Raw genomic sequence first — 18407 nt, 5'->3', positions numbered from 1 at the left:
AGGTGCACTGATGGCCAACTAGGGGCCTGGGCAAGGGGTAGGAGTGAGCTTAGGATGAATTGACAAAGAGGTCAAGTCTTGCTGTTTAGCGGCGACTTGACCTGGCTTATATACATGAGGAAAGCCACATCAAAAACAACAGTACTAAATAGTGAGTCAATTACAATTTCACATCATATATCAAATATGTCACGTGATCTTGATGAGTCATAAATATATACCAAAAAGGAAACTATCTCGGAAAAAAGGTAGAAAATAGTATAAAATCATGTCATGCCAATGGAGGTCATGACATTACCCCCTCTTCAAGCTCCAACTGCATCAGGGTACTCCTTATGGAACTCTTCTTTTGCTTCCTTGGCATTGGCCACATTATCAATTGGTTCCCAGGAATTGCTTCCTTTGTCATATCCTTTCCACTTAATCAGATACCAGAGTTTCCTTGTTTTACCGCGTCCTTTCCATTTACTATCCAGGATTTGTTCAACCTCATATTCCTCCTCTCCTTCTTCTGTGACAATGGGTGCAGGTTGGGGAGGGTCGCGTCCATGAGGGTCAGGATGAAATTTAGTAAGAAGATTGATATGGAACACAGGATGTATGCGCATAGTGTGGGGTAATTGAAGTTTATATGTGTGTGATCCTATTCTTTCAATTACTAAGTAGGGTCCTAATTTTATATGGCTGAGTTTCATTGAGGGTCTATCTGTGGATATATTTTGATGACTCAGCCAGGCCTTGTCTCCTACTTGAATTTCATCTTTGTCCTTATGTCTTTGATCATAAAAGTACTTCATTCTTTCTTGGGATAAGGATAGAGCTGCTTTGACTTCATTGTATCCTTTTTCCAAAAATTCTGCATGTTTGTCTGCGTTTGGAGCTACCTCTTCTGATTTTTGACCAACCAAAAATCTTGGATTATAGCCATAACAAATTTGGAAGGGGGATTTGCCTGTGGAAGTTTGCTTCAAATTGTTTAAAGCAAATTCAGCCAATGGTAGTAATGCTACCCAATCTGATTGGCGATGATTCCCAAACATACGTATAAAGATCTTGGCTTCTCTTTGTATGCGCTCAGTCTGTCCATCTGTCTGAGGATGATACGCCGTGGAATATGTTGGCTTAATGTCCAGCCTTTTATAGAGATGACAAATGAATTTGGCATTAAATGTGGGACCTCTATCTGAGACTGTGCTTTTGGGGAGGCCGTGTAGCTTCCATATGTATGTGATAAATAGGTTGGCAATGTCAATGGCTGACAACGTGGATTGGGTGGGAATGAAGTGGACCATTTTTGAGAATTGATCAATCACTGTCAGGATAGCATCAAAACCTTCTGAAACCGGTAGTCCCACAATCATATCATAAGCAATGTCTTCCCAGGGGCGTTCAGGAATTTGCAATGGTTTTAACAGGCCTACAGGTAATTGATTGGTTGGTTTTGATCAAATACAAGTTTCACAGTGGCTGACATAGGAGTTGACAAACTTTTTCATGGATGGCCAATAATAATTCCTCAAGACAAGTTCCAAAGTTCTGGCTTGTCCCGGATGTCCCGCAGCTAATGTGTTGTGCCTAGATTCCAAGATAAGGTTTCTAATAGTATTATCCTTAGGTACAAAGATTTTCCCTTGGTGCCATAGTAACCCTTCTTTTAGTTCCCAATTTGTGACCTTTTCCTTGTCCTGAAGTTTGTGTAGGATTTCTTTCAGACGGGCATCCTCATAAATTGCCTCGCCAATTAGGTCATTGATTCCCTGATCTGGGGTAATAGCTGAAACAAAAAGTTCCGGTTTCAGGAAAACCTGGTTCTCTACCCCCCCTTCAAGGGGTACCAAATCATAGCGTTGTGAGAGGATGTCTGCCTTTTTGTTCTGTGCTCCAGGCCTATAAATGATTTGGAAGTTATAATCAACTAGGAAGTTGGCCCATCTAATCTGGCGTTTATTCAGGGATTGGGACGTGGAAAAATATTCTAAGTTCTTATGATCTGTTAGAACTTGGACTGGTAATTTGGATCCTTCTAGCAAATGGCGCCATTCCTTAAATGCCCTAATGACTGCTAATAATTCCTTGTCAAAAATATCGTAGTTCTTCTTGGCTGGGGACAAGGATTTTGACAGGTATGCCACAGGGGCCAATTTTCCCTCAGAATTGCGTTGGGATAATATGGCTCCTGTTGCATAGTCTGATGCGTTGCATTCCACATAGAATTGCCTTGTGGTATCCAGTTGTAGAAGCAAAGGTGCTGAAGTGAGACATTTTTTCAGGTTATCAAAAGATCCTTGTTCTGGCAGTCCCCATTTCCAGGTATTATCCTTTTTGAGCAAATTATATAGAGGTCGTGCCAGGTTGCCAAAATTAGGAATGAATTGTCTATAGAAATTTACAAATCCCAGGAATTCTTGGATATTTTTGACATTCTTTGGAGTCGACCAGTTCATTGCATCAGTGACTTTAGTTTGATCAACCTCTATGCCAAATTCTGATATGATAAACCCTAGATAATCAATTTTTTTGACATGGAAATGGCATTTTTTGATATTGCAGAAGAGATTGTTATCCTGTAGCCTTTTTAATACTTCTCGCACATGAGCTTCATGATCTTTTTTGTTCATGGAGAAGACTAGGATATCATCCAGGTATATAATGACATAAACATCCAGAAGGTCCCTGAATATCTCATTCATCATATCTTGAAAAGCCGCCGGCGCATTTGTTAACCCAAAGGGCATAACCAAGTACTCAAATAGTCCGTATTTTGTTTTGAAAGCTGTTTTCCATTTGTCACCTTCTTTGATCCGGACTAAATTATATCCTGCCTTGAGATCAAATTTACTAAAGATCTTGGCACCTTGTAGCTTCTCAATAAGGTTCTGTGGCAAAGGTAAGGGATATACATTCTTTTTGGTCATGCTGTTCAGGCGTTGATAGTCCACACACATGTGTAGTTTTCCATTCTTTTTTTTGACAAATAGAATTGGAGAAGCCATTGGGGATTTAGATGGGCAAATCAGGCCAGCCTTGAGTTGTTTCTCAATGGTTTCCTTAAGTTCTGCATCTTCCCTTGGGCCTAGACTATATATGGGGCCATGCCGGGGTTTTGCGTCAGGAAGCAATTCAATAGCAATATCATAAGGGCGATGAGGCGGCAATTTGGATGATTCTTCCTCAGAAAAGACCTTGGAAAATTCCTGATAGGGAATAGGGATTTCTTCTGTTGCCTTAAGTTCCAAGACAGCAGGTACCAATAAACAATTATTGGAACAGTATAATGAGTTAAAAACAAGGGTGTGCTTTTCCCATGAAATCTGGGGATTGTGCTTTTTCAGCCATGACATTCCTAGAACTAGTTGATGATTGCCAATGTTTGAAATGTGGCATTCTAATTCTTCAGTATGACTGCCAATGGTACACTTGAAGCGAGTGAAATGGGTAATTTGGCCAGAGTCAATTTCTCGGCCATCTATGACACGTAGTTTTTTTGGAATTTGATGTTGATAAGCGGGAAGTCAATATGTTTCTACTAAGCAAGGGTGGATAAAGCAAGAAGTTGCTCCTGAGTCAATCATGGCTTTCCCCTGAAGGGGTTTAGCCGAGAAGCTTGATTTTTGAGTTTTAGGAGATTTGCACGGATTTGCAGTAAACAATGCATATATTTGAGAGGAATTACATAATGAGAATATTTCAAGATTATTGTTTACATGGTGCAAATCCGCAAGCATACAGCCAAGTGCCTTACTCCTTAGTTGGCCTTGGCTTTTCCTTTTCCCGACTCCTCCTCATCAGAGACAACTTCAATCCGATTTTCTTCTTTAGGCCTTTCCCAAGACCATTCAACGTTAGCCACATGTCCAGACATGGGTTTTGAGGGGCAATTGCGTGCAAAGTGGCCTTTACCGCCGCATACATGACAGGTGAGATTTGCAAAGCCTCTTCCATCAAGGTCCATGGGGCCTGGGCCCTTAGAATTTGAAGCTAAAACAGGGACAGGGGCAATAATAGGCTTTACTGGGGCAGCGGCAGCAGGGCGCTCATCCTTTTTTAGAGATGGGAAGGGAATCATAGTGTCCTTGGTTTCCCCATTCCACCTGACGTTGGGCATATTGCCAGAAGTTGTGCGTACAATTGAGGTGATGGCGCCTTTCTTGGCGCGGCAAGTAGTGGGATCAATCATGTAGACATTGTCCCCAACGTTGAGACAAGTGCAAGCGGAAGTGGGGTTGGAAGTGGAAGTGGGGACAGCAGTAGAAGTGGCACAAACAGTGGAGACAGAGGGGTTGGATAGGCGCGTAGATTCAATATGGTTAGCAATTTCCTCTGCCTTGTCATAAACCTGTTGGGCTGTAGCACAACGCCATTGGAACATAGTTGACAGCATAATATCTTTGATTTCATTTTTAAGGCCGTCATAGTACTTATTGCGCAAGGTTTTGTCACTATAACCCAAGGACACAGAATATTGTTGGAACTCCCAAGTGTATTCCTGGACTGAGGCCTTTTGCCGCAAGTTATTCCATTTCTGGCGGTACTTCTCATCACAATTTGTGTCCACATAATGTTTAGTAAATTTGGCCCAGAATACATCAATGTTTTCCAATAATGGGACTGCTTCTCCTCTGAACACCTTCCTTTCCTTATAGGGACGTACCCAGTCTTCTGCTGCACCTTCAAAATAAGATGTGACCCACAGTATTTTCTCTTCATGGGATCTATTAGCTCCCTTTGCCCTTATATACGCCTGACAGGCAATAATAAAGTTGAGGGCGTCTTCCTTTTTTCCACCAAACTTGTTGGGCTTGGCAAACTTTAGATCTGAATTAGAAGATGTAGGAGCAGGTGGGGGATTGGTGGAGGTGGATGTGCTGGTGCCAGCAGGTGGAGGTGGAGGAGCTGTGGAACAAGAAGGGGAAAGATGAATTAGCTGGTCTTGCACCGCTTGTATGGAAGCAGCTGCTCCTTGGATTTGGTTGGAATAAAATATATGTTGATTACGCAATTGCTTGCAATGTTCTTCTAATTCAGCCCTTAATAGAGCTAATTGATCCCCTTGTGCCTCGTAGGCTCCTTGTAGTTGCGAAAATTCCTTTTTTAATACAATCATATTTTGTGCAACCATATCAAGAAGTTCACAATCCAACATTTGATCAAAAGACATGGGAGAATATACATGAGGCGGCACAGCCGCAGGTGCAGGAGTATGAGTACGTGAAGAAGGGGCAGACCACCCCAATTGGATTTGGGAGGGAGTCAGACTAGTCTCTCCCATTGCGCCCAAACCAGGCATTGTCATATGAGACTGCAAAAAACTCATATTCCTTGTAATAATGGATACGCCCTTTTCCGTCTTGGGTGATATCCTGGATCAAGCAATGGAAGTTGTCTAACTCAATTTCTTTCTCTACCAATAGCCTGTCCTTTTCTTCTATAAGGCGTTCTTGCTCTTCAATAGTTAAAGCAAGATTGCAATCATGTGATTCAAGGTTTGCAACCAAATTCTTGTGTTCTTGTGCCTCTGTTTCGTATATGGTATTGAGGCGTTCAGCAAAGGATCAATGGCTTTTTAAGATTGCAATATTTTGGACAAGGCCAGGTTCCTTGATTCGTGCTATGTGCTCTTTGAGGTTCTCAATTCAACCCACAAGGATGTGATTGATGTCAACAAGGGTTTTTTCAAGATAGAGATATTGAGTGACAATGGAGTAAGGCCAGAAGATGGCAAAAAGGATGAGATCTAAAAAATCAAACACTAGAATGCGTTCCCGATATAAATTGGTACTTGATCAGATAGATAAAATGGTTTTATAGCGCTAAACTACTAACTGTTTGCTTTCCTACTAGCATTAGACTATCCTTATACTAATATCAACAGCTGTGTACAAGCGTGATGATTAGTCAGGTTTTTAGTAAGCGGAAGGTTGGCTGACTAACAGCGTATGGCTAAGGGTGAGGACACCTTGGTATGCGGACAATTGCTGGCAAAGGGCTATCCCGCAACCGTACTGGTACTTGTATTCCTGTCTTTGATTATGACACAGGGGCTATGTCATGCCCTAGAAGCATGACCACCTTAGAATCCACTAAGTCGAAGAAATAGTGAATATATGCGCTATTGTCATGAAGATTTATGGATATATGCAGATTTATGCTATTTAAGCGCTGAGCGCATATTATGTAATCCTATCACATGACCTTCAGTCATGTGATCACGTTTTTCTTATCTTTGGTCATGTGACCTTATCTTTGTTATTGTGTTTGCTCATGTATGTACTATTCCCTCTACTTGTTGAATATATAAGGAGGGTTCTGAGAGCCTTAAGCCTCAGAACTCAACCTCTTATCCCTCCAACACTACCTACCCTTGGCATACAATCAGGTGCACCTTGAGTGTAATAGTCCCTGCCTTGGTTTTAGCCCTGCTATCTTAATAGCATAGTGCACTTTACTGTTATTGGTCTTGTCCATCCTTTATCTGGCAATTGCCTTGAGCATTGTTAGATCCTACTAGTTGATAAGTCCTATATTAGGCAATAACTAGTTAGGTTACCTCTTTGGTAGTTGTTGGCTCTGACATTAGGTCAAGTTCTTCATCACCAACCCTTGTGGACAACTAGGGTGTTAGTACTGGCACGACCCATCAAGAACCAGTGATCCAGCATAGCCAGATAATAGTCAAAACTGGTGATTGTTGCACTAGGGGGTTATTGTTACACGGCTAGCATTGCAAACGTCCACCCAAAAGTCTGCCACGACTTCTTCTGCGTCACAGACAGTCAAAAACCCGCTTGTGCAAAACCTGCCTCTGTATCACGCCCATCCAAGGCTTGTTGATCAGTTGTAAGGAGCATTCAACGCTAGGTATTGAGACAGTGATTAGCGTAAAGAATAAACTGTGAGCTTAGTGGGGCCAATCATCCAGCCTCCCCTTATTCCTAAACTAGTAGTGAAGTTGCCTTATTTAGCAAGGACATTACTTAGTATCTTCCCATTCCCCTTTCTCCACTATGTCAACCCAACCATCTACCTATGTGCATGCCGATCCCAATGCACTGTCTGTCCCCACCAATATCCAGGAGATACCTGTGTGGGCCCAGGAGATCAAAAACCTCCTCCTGGCTATGAATCAAAACCTCTCTTTGGTCATAGGACAAGCAGCTGCCCATCATACAGATATCGGCACCACTCAGGCTACCCTCTCAAACCATGACAGTAGCATCACCAACCTTGACGCCCTAATTGTTAAACTTGGGGCTGATATTGCCAAAATAGGCACTGCGGCTGCGTCTGGTTCTTCCCTTGCCTCGGCTACCAAGGCTCCAAAACTTGCGACGCCAGACAAATTTGATGGGTCTGACAAGAATAACGCAATCTCCTTTAGGGTTGCTGTATCTCATTACCTTAGGATTTCATATCCTGGCTCAACAGTGGATGAGCAAATCGCCTTCATTATCTCCTGCCTGGATGGCAAGGCCCATGAGTGGCTTGAGCCCTACCTGGAGGAGGACATTGTAAAAGGGAACCCTGTTTCTTGGCTCCACAATCTGGATGCCTTCTGGCTGCAATTCAATGCACGCTGGAATGTCCAAAATAGGACAGAGAACTTCCGCGCCAAGCTGTGCACCCTCAAACAAACCAAAGGAGTCCAAGATTACTACAAGGACTTCCAGACCTATTCTCAAGGTCTTGGTTACAACAACCCCTCTCTCAGGGATATGTTCTATGATGGCCTATCCCACAAAATTAAGGAAACTCTCATGGTTCAAGATTATGACCATGCAGATGCCTCTGTTACTCTTGCAACTCTTGCAGAGAAGGCCCTTAAGGTGGATCAGCGCCTAGAGCAGTTTGCGGCCCAGCACAAGGGTTCCTCCTCCTCTTCAAACCAATCTGGAAGCAAGTCCAGCACCTCTACGTCAGCAGCAGCCCAGGGAGCGCCCAGGGATAAACTGTCTGTTGGGGAACAGGTGTATGCGATTGTGGATGGAAAGGCTAAGAAGGGGGTCCTCCAAAAGGTTGGCCAAAATGCCAAGGGAATAGCAGTTCCAATTGTCAAATGGAATGATGGCACCACCATGGATGTTACCTTTAAATCTCTTAAAAAGGATAACCACCCTGCCACTGCCACCTCTTCCACTGCTCCCAAGGCTTCCTCCTCCTCCTCCTTGCGCAATTCTGGTCCTTCACCAATGGACTTAGACTCTGCCTCATCTAAAGGCAAAAAACCAATTATATGCGCGACATGTGGAGGTAGGGGACACTATGCCAACCAATGCCCCTCCAAATCCTACTCTGGCCATGAGGCCCATATCTCTGAGGATGAGTTGGAAAATGGGGACCTCTGAACACTAATGGGAACAGTGTATCAGAGGGAAGTAGTGGACATTTAGATAGCTTGGAAATCTTTTCTGTAAATAATATATCTCCGTTAAATATATATTTTCAAGCATCTTGCGTTCAACAAGTTCCCAACACTAAGGTTACCAAGAAAATGAAGCCCTTCTTTGGATGGGCTATGATTGATTCAGGTGCATCATCTTGCTTTTTACACAAGGACTTGATCAAACAATATGGTATACCTACTACAAAAAAGTCTGTACCACGTCGCCTTAAAGTGATTGATGGAAGAGACATTAGTTCTGGTTTGGTAGATTCAGAATGTATATTTACTTTAGAATTAGGTAGTCATAAAGAGGTTCTGAAATGTAACGTAGCTGATATAGGCAAACATAGCATAGTCCTTGGAATGTCCTGGCTCAAGTTACACAACCCTACTATAGACTGGCCTAATAAGCGTATCACTTTTAATTCTCAATATTGTAACAACACTTGTCTTTCTGTTTCTAATTCTATCCTGGGAAATGTCGGTGGGACTCCTAACCACCTTGAAGGCATACCAGAAGACTTAGGAGGTGTCGAGGTAATTGAACCTCTTGAAGGCATCCCTAGGGAAACTGGAGGTACTGTGGATTTTCCACTTGAAAGTATCCCAGTAGAACTGCGCAATTTTGCGGAGGTATTTTCTGAGGACATGAAGGTGACGGAACTGCCGCCGCACCGTCCTTTTGATTTAGGGATTGATTTAATCGATCCTGATAAACCTGTTAAGGCTATGGTATACCCCTTGAAGGCATCTGATGATGAGGAACTTAGAAAACTCCTTAAAGAACAATTGGACAAAGGATTGATTCGCCCATCCAAGTCCAAATATGGTTCCCCAGTTCACTTTGTCAACAAGAAAAATGGGAAAAGGCGTATGGTTGTGGATTATAGATCCCTAAATGCAAATACAGTCAAGAATGCGTACCCTCTACCTCTAATACAGTCTCTCATTGAGAAACTTAGGGGCGCAAAATACTTTTCCACCATTGACCTGAAATCTGGATATAACTTGGTCCGGATAAAGGAAGGTGATGAATGGAAGACTGTGTTTAAAACCAAATATGGCCTGTTTGAATACCTAGTCATGCCCTTTGGGTTATGCAATGCTCCTGCTGCGTTTCAGCACTTCATGAATGAGATATTTAGGGACATATTGGACGTCTATGTAGTAGTATATCTAGACGACATCCTAATATTCTCAGAAAGCAGGGAATTACATACAAAACATCTCCAAGAGGTACTAAAAAGGCTGCAAGACAATGCATGCTATTGTAACCTGGAGAAATGTAATTTCTATGCGTCTGAAGTAGATTACCTTGGTGTCATTGCCAATGGTGAAGGAGTAAAAGCAGACCCCAAGAAAATCACTCAAGCGGTTGATTGGGCAACACCGCGCTCTGTCAAAGGGGTTCAAGAGTTTTTGGGCTTTATAAATTTCTATAGACGCTTCATACACAACTTCTCAAAATTGGCACAACCCTTATACCAATTACTCCAAAAGAACATACCTTGGGAGTGGGGTGAACGCCAAGAAGTGTCTTTTAAGGCCCTCAAACAGGCTCTAATTGAATCCCCTGTTTTAATCCAACCTGATCCATACAAGGAGTTTTTCCTTGAGTGTGACGCCTCTGATTTTGCAACGGGCGCTGTCCTTAATCAAAAGGGCAGTGATGATAAATTACACCCGGTTGCATTCCTATCAAAATCCCTAGCACCTGCCAAAAGAAACTATGATATCTTTGACAAGGAATTACTAGCAGTAGTAAGGGCTTTAAAGGAATGGCGTCACCTGCTGGAAGGAACAGTAATCCCTGTCAAAATACTGACAGACCATAAAAATCTGGAGTACTTCCAGACAAAAAGGGATCTGAACCAAAGGCAGTTAAGATGGATGGGATTTTTGGCAGATTACAACTATAGGATTGTGTATAGGCCGGGCGCACAGAATAGAAAAGCAGATATTCTCTCTCGCCGTGAAGACCACAAGTCTGCGGTTAAAGGGGGGGGTGAAACCCCTGTGCTCATAAGCCCAGAGCTTTTTATTGCAGCTATTCAAACAGATAGTGACCTTAATGATTTAATAAGGGATGCTCTGCATGATGATAAAGCTGTACACAAAATCCTTAAATCCTTGGAAGAGGATATACCTGTTAAAGGATGGAAGATTGATAATGGCCTACTTTACTATCATGATTGGATCTATGTCCCCAATGAGCCAGAAATCAGGAAAGCCGTCTTAGAAAGCAGGCATGATAACCCTTCCACTGGGCACCCAGGACAGTTCAGAACCCTAGACCTCCTTTCAAGGGATTACTATTGGTCAGGGATGAAACAGTCTGTAACAAAATATGTCCAAGCATGCGACTCATGCATACATAGTAAACATTCCAACCGGGCTCCTGAAGGTCTCCTTCAAAACATAGATTTACCCAATAAGCCCTGGGAGGAAATAACGTATGACTTGATTGTAGGACTCCCCACCTCAGAAGGATATGATGCAATATTAACAGTAGTGGACCGCTTATCCAAAATGGTTCATTTCATACCAACGCACTCTGATGCAACTGCGGTTGATGTTGCAAACCTCTTTGTATCCTTTGTGTGGAAGTTACATGGGTTACCCAGGAAAACCATCTTGGACCGAGGCCCCCAATTTAATGCAAAGTTCCTAAGACAAGTCTATAAGCGGCTGGGGATAGAACCACATTTCTCCACTGCATACAGACCCCAAGTTGATGGACAAAGTGAACGCTTAAACCAGTTTGTGGAAATCTACCTACGCCACTATATCAACTATAGGCAAACAGACTGGGTTGCGTCATTACCACTTGCGGAATTTTCATACAATAATGGGAAACACTCAGGTTCCAAACATTCACCCTTTTACATGTGCTATGGTTACAACCCAGACTTTACAGTTGGGAACACCAAAGAAAGCCATGTTCCTCAAGCCGATGACCTAGCAGACTTCCTGAAAGAGATCCAAGCTGAAGCTAAAGCTGCCTTAGAAATTGCAGCAAGACAAAATGCACAATACTATGATCTCAACAGAAGGGAAGCAACCAAGCTGGAAATTGGTGATAAAGTCTACCTGAATAGCGCCAACATCAAAACCTCAAGACCTTCCCATAAGCTAGAACATAAGCGATTGGGGCCTTATAAGGTCTTGGAGAAAATTGGCAGGAACTCATATAGACTGGACCTCCCTAAATCCATGAAGGTCCACCCTGTCTTCAACGTTGCCCTGTTACACAAAAAACCAGTAGACAAGTACAACCGTGATCCAGTCCCACCCCCCAGTTGTCACAGCTGATGGAGAAGAGGAGTACACTGTAGAAAGGATCCTAGACTCCAAGAAAGTGGGTCGACAAGTCAAATACTTGGTTAAATGGAAAGGGTATGGACCAGAGGATAATACATGGGAGCCCAAAGCCCACTTAGCCAATGCCCCTGAGAAATTGGCCAAGTTTCACCGTGAACATCCAGAGGCAGCTGGACCTTAACGGGGGGGAAGTGTCATGCCCTAGAAGCATGACCACCTTAGAATCCACTAAGTCGAAGAAATAGTGAATATATGCGCTATTGTCATGAAGATTTATGGATATATGCAGATTTATGCTATTTAAGCGCTGAGCGCATATTATGTAATCCTATCACATGACCTTCAGTCATGTGATCACGTTTTTCTTATCTTTGGTCATGTGACCTTATCTTTGTTATTGTGTTTGCTCATGTATGTACTATTCCCTCTACTTGTTGAATATATAAGGAGGGTTCTGAGAGCCTTAAGCCTCAGAACTTGACCTCTTATCCCTCCAACACTACCTACCCTTGGCATACAATCAGGTGCACCTTGAGTGTAATAGTCCCTGCCTTGGTTTTAGCCCTGCTATCTTAATAGCATAGTGCACTTTACTGTTATTGGTCTTGTCCATCCTTTATCTGGCAATTGCCTTGAGCATTGTTAGATCCTACTAGTTGATAAGTCCTATATTAGGCAATAACTAGTTAGGTTACCTCTTTGGTAGTTGTTGGCTCTGACAGGCTACAATGTGATACCGTTTTGGGTTTTGGTGCTTATCTAAGCGCAGTTCTTGTTTGTTGACAAGAGTACGAGTAAGAAAGACTTGACCTAGTGTCACAACTAAGCTTGGACCTATGATACAAGTGGGTTTTAAAGTCCGTGGCCCTATCACCAATGGACTATGAAACAGGGTAGAGGGCTGACAAAGGGCCAAGGGGTATGGTAGGGTAGAGGGCAACTAGGCCTGGGTTATGGGTTTCTTTAGTAAGGTGCACTGATGGCCAACTAGGGGCCTGGGCAAGGGGTAGGAGTGAGCTTAGGATGAATTGACAAAGAGGTCAAGTCTTGCTGTTTAGCGGCGACTTGACCTGGCTTATATACATGAGGAAAGCCACATCAAAACAACAGTACTAAATAGTGAGTCAATTACAATTTCACATCATATATCAAATATGTCACGTGATCTTGATGAGTCATAAATATATACCAAAAAGGAAACTATCTCGGAAAAAAGGTAGAAAATAGTATAAAATCATGTCATGCCAATGGAGGTCATGACAGAGTGATTCCGCGGTGCGAGGGTGCATGAAGGAGGATGTAGCGCCTGAGTCAATCAGGACTTCTAAGTGTTCCGCTTTTTCTGGTTTGATTGGAATAGTGAACAGAGGTTGATTTTTACAAGACGTAGATATTACATAATTCCAAAACAATACCAGAGTCCTTGGGGTCCTTGCGCGCGGCAGCAGGTACCCTTACTCTTTTCCTGATTGGTACTCAGAGTCTTTGCCAGTTTTGGCGGTTTCTTTGGCCTTCCCCTTATCCTCCTTGGGGGTGGCCTTCCATCCAGTCTGGCACTCGGCAAACTTATGCCCTGGTTTGCCGCATTTGACGCAGAGACCTTCTGCGCGGCGGCGGTTGCGTTCTTCTTCCAAGACATAGTTTGGATTGGAGGAGAGGGGGCCAGTTTTGGTGGCCTGTTGGCCGGTACTTGCCCCCCAATTGGGGGTTGTGGTTGTTTTGCTAGGCTTATTACCCTGTTGCGGGTGGCTAGCGCGTTCCTCACGGAGGGCGTTGTCAATGATGAGGGATGCATCTTGCAATTCCCTCAGAGTGCGGGGTTGCCTCTCCCTTGTGGCAATTTGTCTTTGGACCTCCCAGTGAAGTCCTTGCGCAAACTGACCGCGTAGTGCGGCATCATTCCAGTTGAGTTCCATCTGCAGTGTGCAGAATTTTGTGATATACTTGGCACAAGTGCCGGTCTGGGTGAGGGAGGTGATTTTTGCTCTGCTGCCCTGATTGCGTCTGGGTTGCCAAAAGCGGCCAGGAACTCGTTTTTGAATTCATCCACGCTCTGGATGAGTGCGCAATGGGACCCTAGTTGGTCCAAGTGGGGATGGGCCCAGGCCCCAGCTGCTTCCGTCATATTCATCAAGAGGAAGCTTAGGACCTCCAGGTCCAACGGGAATTGCTGTTGGTTCAGGCGTACCCAGGCTAGCATGCGTGTCAGCCATTGTTTGGCCTCCAAGCCAATTTTGCCTTTAAAGGCGTCTGGGTGGTCCACTTTCACAGTGGAGGGGGCTGGAGGCTGCGCCGGGGTGATGACAGGCGCTGGTGGAGGTCCCTGGGGGGCTGGAGCCGGTCCCAAAGGGAAGGAGGAGGAAGGGTATGGGTTGAATAAGGAGAGGGGGTTGCGCCTGGGGGCCCCTGTAGAGATGATAGGGGCTGGGCCCCCAAGGAAGGGTAGAGCCTTGCCAATAGGCTTGGCTTTGGGCGCGGCCCTGGGAGTTTCCTTGACCGCAGGGGGTTTTTGTTCTTCTGGGGTGTGGGGACCCCAGGCGTGCTGGAGGCGGGCAAGCCCATCCTTGACAGTATTGACTGTTTGCAAGATGTTCTCAACGTTGGTTCAAACCTCTTGACTAATTTTGGCTTGTTCCAAAAGGGTCCGTTTGATATGGTTGACTTGGGATTGGAGCCCCCAAAGAAGGCGGATGACCCGCTCAAGTGAGACTTTGCCAAGCTCAGGGGAGGCTGGCGGAATGAAGGGTCCCAGCTCTCCCTGATCAATAGGGGAGCGGGCTCAAGAGGGTGGCCAGGAGCGGGTTGCCATAGGATGTGTGGGGTAGGACCGGCCAGCGTGGGTGGATGCCTGGGAGGAAGAACGTGGGGGGGTGCGGGAGGTAATGGTGGAAGGTATGGGGAACTAGTGGTGCCTATATCAGGACTTATGAGCGCTTTATTGTATGTATACGCTAAACCCTTGCCTCAACCGGCCTAGCGTTGGACAGTTCTTACCCTGATCAACTGCTGTGGACGGGCGTGATACGGGGCAGTGCTTCTGCAAGCGGGTGGATTGGCTGTCTAGGGTTGCTAACAAAGGGTGCGGCAACCGGTGGTATGCGGACAATTAGAACCCGTTAGCCTTATAGCAATTTGGTACTAGGTGGGGACAACGCTGGTTTGATTATTGACAGCAAAAGGCAATCCCAATCACCTGATTTCCCTTGTGCTAGTACTAGGGGTCTTCTTGTTGTTGAGCTGAGTGGGTGTGCTGGTAGGCACGGTTTGCAACCAACTTAAGGTCAATTACCTAGTGTCCTAGACGTCTGTAAGGACGTCGAGGGGGCGGGTGCTTGTGGCCGTGTGGATGTACAGTGAATACTGCTTAAGGCGGTGAGGTCTACCCTACAACGTCTAACTACTAAACTACAATGACCAAGGCCGTATGGGCAATGGCAAGCTACGTATGTACAGCGGAGTTGACGCTTAAGGCATTGTAGTACTACTTAGTGATCTGGCTGTAAGGCCTTGTACAAATGGGATGCAACAAGAGGTAATCAACCTGGGTGTTACCATGGTTGGTTGGCCTCCTTATATATTACAGAGGTGAACTATTTACAAATATGTTATATGCAATACCATAACCAATAAGAACCCTGTTCTGCAGTTGGCCTTACTCATGCATACGTGTCACTGATGTGTCATAGTGATGTCATTGGTGGAGGTGGCTACGTGTGCTGAGGTAAGCGCGGGTGGGGACGTGGCTTGGCGCTTAGTGTAAGATATAAGCGCCGGGATCACGTGATTGAAAATGTCGTCCGTTTGACTTCGTTTAAAATCGAGAAAATGGGAATAAATTCCCTGGTATTGAGTGTGTCTATGACAAGCTGTAGTGGCTTCTTGAGTCTCAACTTCAACCCCTGGAGCGCTGGACTCAGTGAATATGTTGTACACCACTGTAAGGTGGGTACATGCTAGTGGGGGTGGGTGCTTACGGCTGTACTACTACAAGCAAGACTCTGTATTCTACTTCTATCTAGGCTATACTAATTGTTGCGTAAGGCAACCTACTTCTAACTACTGACAATGGGGCCTTAGGCCTGGGAGGTGTGATGAGTTAAGTGGAGTGTGAGCGTCTGGACTGATGAGGGGGCCAGCTACTTAGCTGGCTGACTACCTTCTCTAGTGAGTAAGAGACAAGGTAAGAACAACTTGGTGTTTCCAAGTGTTTTTCCTGTAGTATATAGACAAGGGGCGCTATCTACATGGTCTGTGCACATGAGAAAAAGAAGTACATTGGTGAAATAAGAAGTGTGTTGTGGACTGTGCAGAAGCATGGATTCCTCCTAAGCGCCCTTGGCATGGCATCTTGGCGCAGCATCTTGGCATAATAAGTGCCAAGATCACGTGATTGAAAAAGTAAAGATGAAGAGTCCGTAAAAAATACTAAAAATAATAGAAAAATTGTCCAATTCTAGTGATATAATTCTTGGGAGTGTAACAGAATCTGTCTTAGATGTCCTTAAGGGGTGTTGAGGCAGCAGGTGCTTGTGGCTGTATGTACTGAGCAAGAAACTGCATAAGGCAGTGGGAGTACTACCTACAACATCTAACTACTATCCCACAATGACCAAGGCGTAAGGGCAATGGCAAGCTATGTAAGTACAGTGGAAGCAACACTTAAGGCATTGTATCTAAGTGGTTGCTGGGTTGTAAGACCCTTGTACAGTGATGGGATGCAACAAGAGGTAATTGACCTGGGTGTTACCATGGTTGGTTGGCCTCCTTATATATTCTGCAGGCTGCCTAATTACAAATACAATTGTGTGGGAAAGGAAGTACTATATATGAAATAAGAACCCTGCTCCTGCTGTGGCCTTACTCATGCATACATGTCACTGACATGTCATAGTGTCATACATGTTATGAACCCAGGTCTGTAACACCATAACGCCTGCACGTGACCGCCACCTTGTTGCCACCTTGTTGCCCTGTTCCCCTTGCTCTCCTTGCCCTCTGGCCCCCTCTCTCCGGCCCGTCATTTTCATGCAATTCTTTTGCACCTCCACCTTGTCCCTCAGATACCCAAGGATCCCACGCAGTTGTTGCACTCATTTGCACAACATTGGTCCCAATTTGGCCAAACTCCAACTTGGACCATTGGTTCTTACAATTGGTTGCGCAGAGCCTCTTGGCTCCCCACTCCTTATCTTTGCGTACCTCTTTCATTTTGTCTTGTATTTCACTTCTCTCTTTCTCTCCTGTTTTGCCCTCTGGGCTCACAGACACTTTCTACCGGCGCCCGCGGCCTCCTTGCATGTATGCACTTATGTATATAAGCAAGCATGGGAAGTCCAATGCCTCCCATCACTTGCAACACCAGTTCTTACTTGTAGAATATATTTACTTATCTTACTTGCTTGCCCTGCTCCCTCTTGTTGTCTCAACACTTGTCTGCACCGTCCCCTTTGATTTGGCACTCACTTGCTTAGTCATCCATTTTGCCTCTGCAAGTCTAACAATACACCACTGTAAGGTGGGTACACACTAGAGGCAGGCACTTAGGGCCATGTCTAATACAAGGTAAAGTTGACTAATCTAACAGTCAAGGCTATACTACTGTACTCTAAGTCACTTAAGGCAACATCTAACTGTCCTGGACATGGTCACATGACCAGTACAAGTGGTTGCATGCTGGCCCAAGCCCAAATTTGGGGGGTAGCAGGTGTAATCATGGGTTGTCAGCAGAGGAATAATAGGGCTCTATGGCTTAGTGGTCAAGCTGGTTCAATTCCGGCTAGTTCTATTTTCCTCTGTTTATGACACTAACTAACTACTGTCAGAGTGAAGGGGCCTGAGGCCTGGAGGTGTGGTAAGTTAAAGTAAGGGGTGAGCGTGAGAACTACTGGTAGCTGGCTACTTAGCTGGCTTCTGATAACCTGTCTTGTGATTGTGAGACAAGGTAAAATTGACTTGGGGTTTCCAAGCAATTTTCCTGCTGTTTATATAGACAAGAGAACTAAATACAGGCAATCTGTGCTCATGAGAGCAAGAAGAGTTGGCAAGAAAGAGAAGTGTGCTGCAGGCTATGCAGAAGCGTGGATTTCTCCTAAGTGCCCTTGGCATGGCATCTCAGCACAGCATCTTGGCATAATAAGCGCCAAGATCACGTGATTGAAAAACATGAGATATCAAGTCCATAAAAAATAGTAAAAATATTAGAAAAATTGTCCAATTCCAATGGTATATTTCAAGGGAGTGTAACACATAGTGACATTGTCAAGGTGGAGGTGGCTGCAATGATGACTAAGCAAGGAGGGGGACATGGCAAGGCGCTTAGTGTATGATATAAGCACCAAAGTCACATGATTGAAAATGTTATCCATTTGTCTTTGTTTAAAATTGAGAAAATCAGAATAAAGTTCCTTGGTATGAGTGTGTCTACAACACCAAGTCAATTTTACCTTGTCTTCATTACAGACAGGTCTAACAAACCAGCTAAGTAGTCCAGGCCCCCATAGGCCTCCTTTACTCAGTAGATACACAGATTGCAGTAGTTATCACCACCCTCACTGGCCTAAGGCCCCTACCCATCATCTATAGACCCCTCAGCACTGCCTTAAGTGGTTAGTCAGTAGTTAGCCTAAAGATTAGTCAGACTTGCATTGTAGTAGTACAGCCTTAAGCGCCTGCCCCACTAGCAAGTAACCCACCTTACAGTGTGGTT

At 44.5% G+C, this 18407-nt stretch overlaps 5 protein-coding genes across 5 annotated transcripts; 2 read left to right on the top strand and 3 right to left on the bottom strand.

Annotated features, from left to right (window-relative positions):
- Window positions 1–305: 305 nt before the first annotated feature.
- On the bottom strand, window positions 306–3341 carry RhiXN_01393 (Retrotransposable element Tf2 protein; the record flags this gene model as incomplete). Its single annotated transcript, XM_043321212.1, has 2 exons — window positions 306–1417; window positions 1463–3341. 2 exons carry the CDS (start codon window positions 3339–3341, stop codon window positions 306–308), a joined length of 2991 nt encoding a protein of 996 aa, XP_043187035.1.
- A 404-nt stretch (window positions 3342–3745) lies between these two features.
- On the bottom strand, window positions 3746–5287 carry RhiXN_01392 (Retrotransposon gag protein; the record flags this gene model as incomplete). Its single annotated transcript, XM_043321211.1, has 1 exon — window positions 3746–5287. The coding sequence occupies one exon, from the start codon at window positions 5285–5287 to the stop codon at window positions 3746–3748; it is 1542 nt and encodes a 513-aa protein (XP_043187034.1).
- A 1717-nt stretch (window positions 5288–7004) lies between these two features.
- On the top strand, window positions 7005–8342 carry RhiXN_01391 (Transposon Tf2-1 polyprotein; the record flags this gene model as incomplete). Its single annotated transcript, XM_043321210.1, has 1 exon — window positions 7005–8342. One exon carries the CDS (start codon window positions 7005–7007, stop codon window positions 8340–8342), a length of 1338 nt encoding a protein of 445 aa, XP_043187033.1.
- A 401-nt stretch (window positions 8343–8743) lies between these two features.
- On the top strand, window positions 8744–11882 carry RhiXN_01390 (Transposon Tf2-7 polyprotein; the record flags this gene model as incomplete). Its single annotated transcript, XM_043321209.1, has 2 exons — window positions 8744–11617; window positions 11667–11882. 2 exons carry the CDS (start codon window positions 8744–8746, stop codon window positions 11880–11882), a joined length of 3090 nt encoding a protein of 1029 aa, XP_043187032.1.
- A 1273-nt stretch (window positions 11883–13155) lies between these two features.
- On the bottom strand, window positions 13156–16909 carry RhiXN_01389 (uncharacterized protein; the record flags this gene model as incomplete). The annotated part of the gene is made up of 4 exons (XM_043321208.1): window positions 13156–13617; window positions 13653–14294; window positions 14321–14613; window positions 16750–16909. 4 exons carry the CDS (start codon window positions 16907–16909, stop codon window positions 13156–13158), a joined length of 1557 nt encoding a protein of 518 aa, XP_043187031.1.
- Window positions 16910–18407: the final 1498 nt, after the last annotated feature.

The sequence above is a fragment of the Rhizoctonia solani genome, chromosome 16, assembly GCF_016906535.1.
Source record: "Rhizoctonia solani chromosome 16, complete sequence".
Taxonomy (NCBI): Eukaryota; Fungi; Basidiomycota; class Agaricomycetes; order Cantharellales; family Ceratobasidiaceae; genus Rhizoctonia; species Rhizoctonia solani.
The sequence above is the reverse complement of the archived record's forward strand: the minus strand, read 5'-3'. Positions and strand labels throughout refer to the sequence as shown.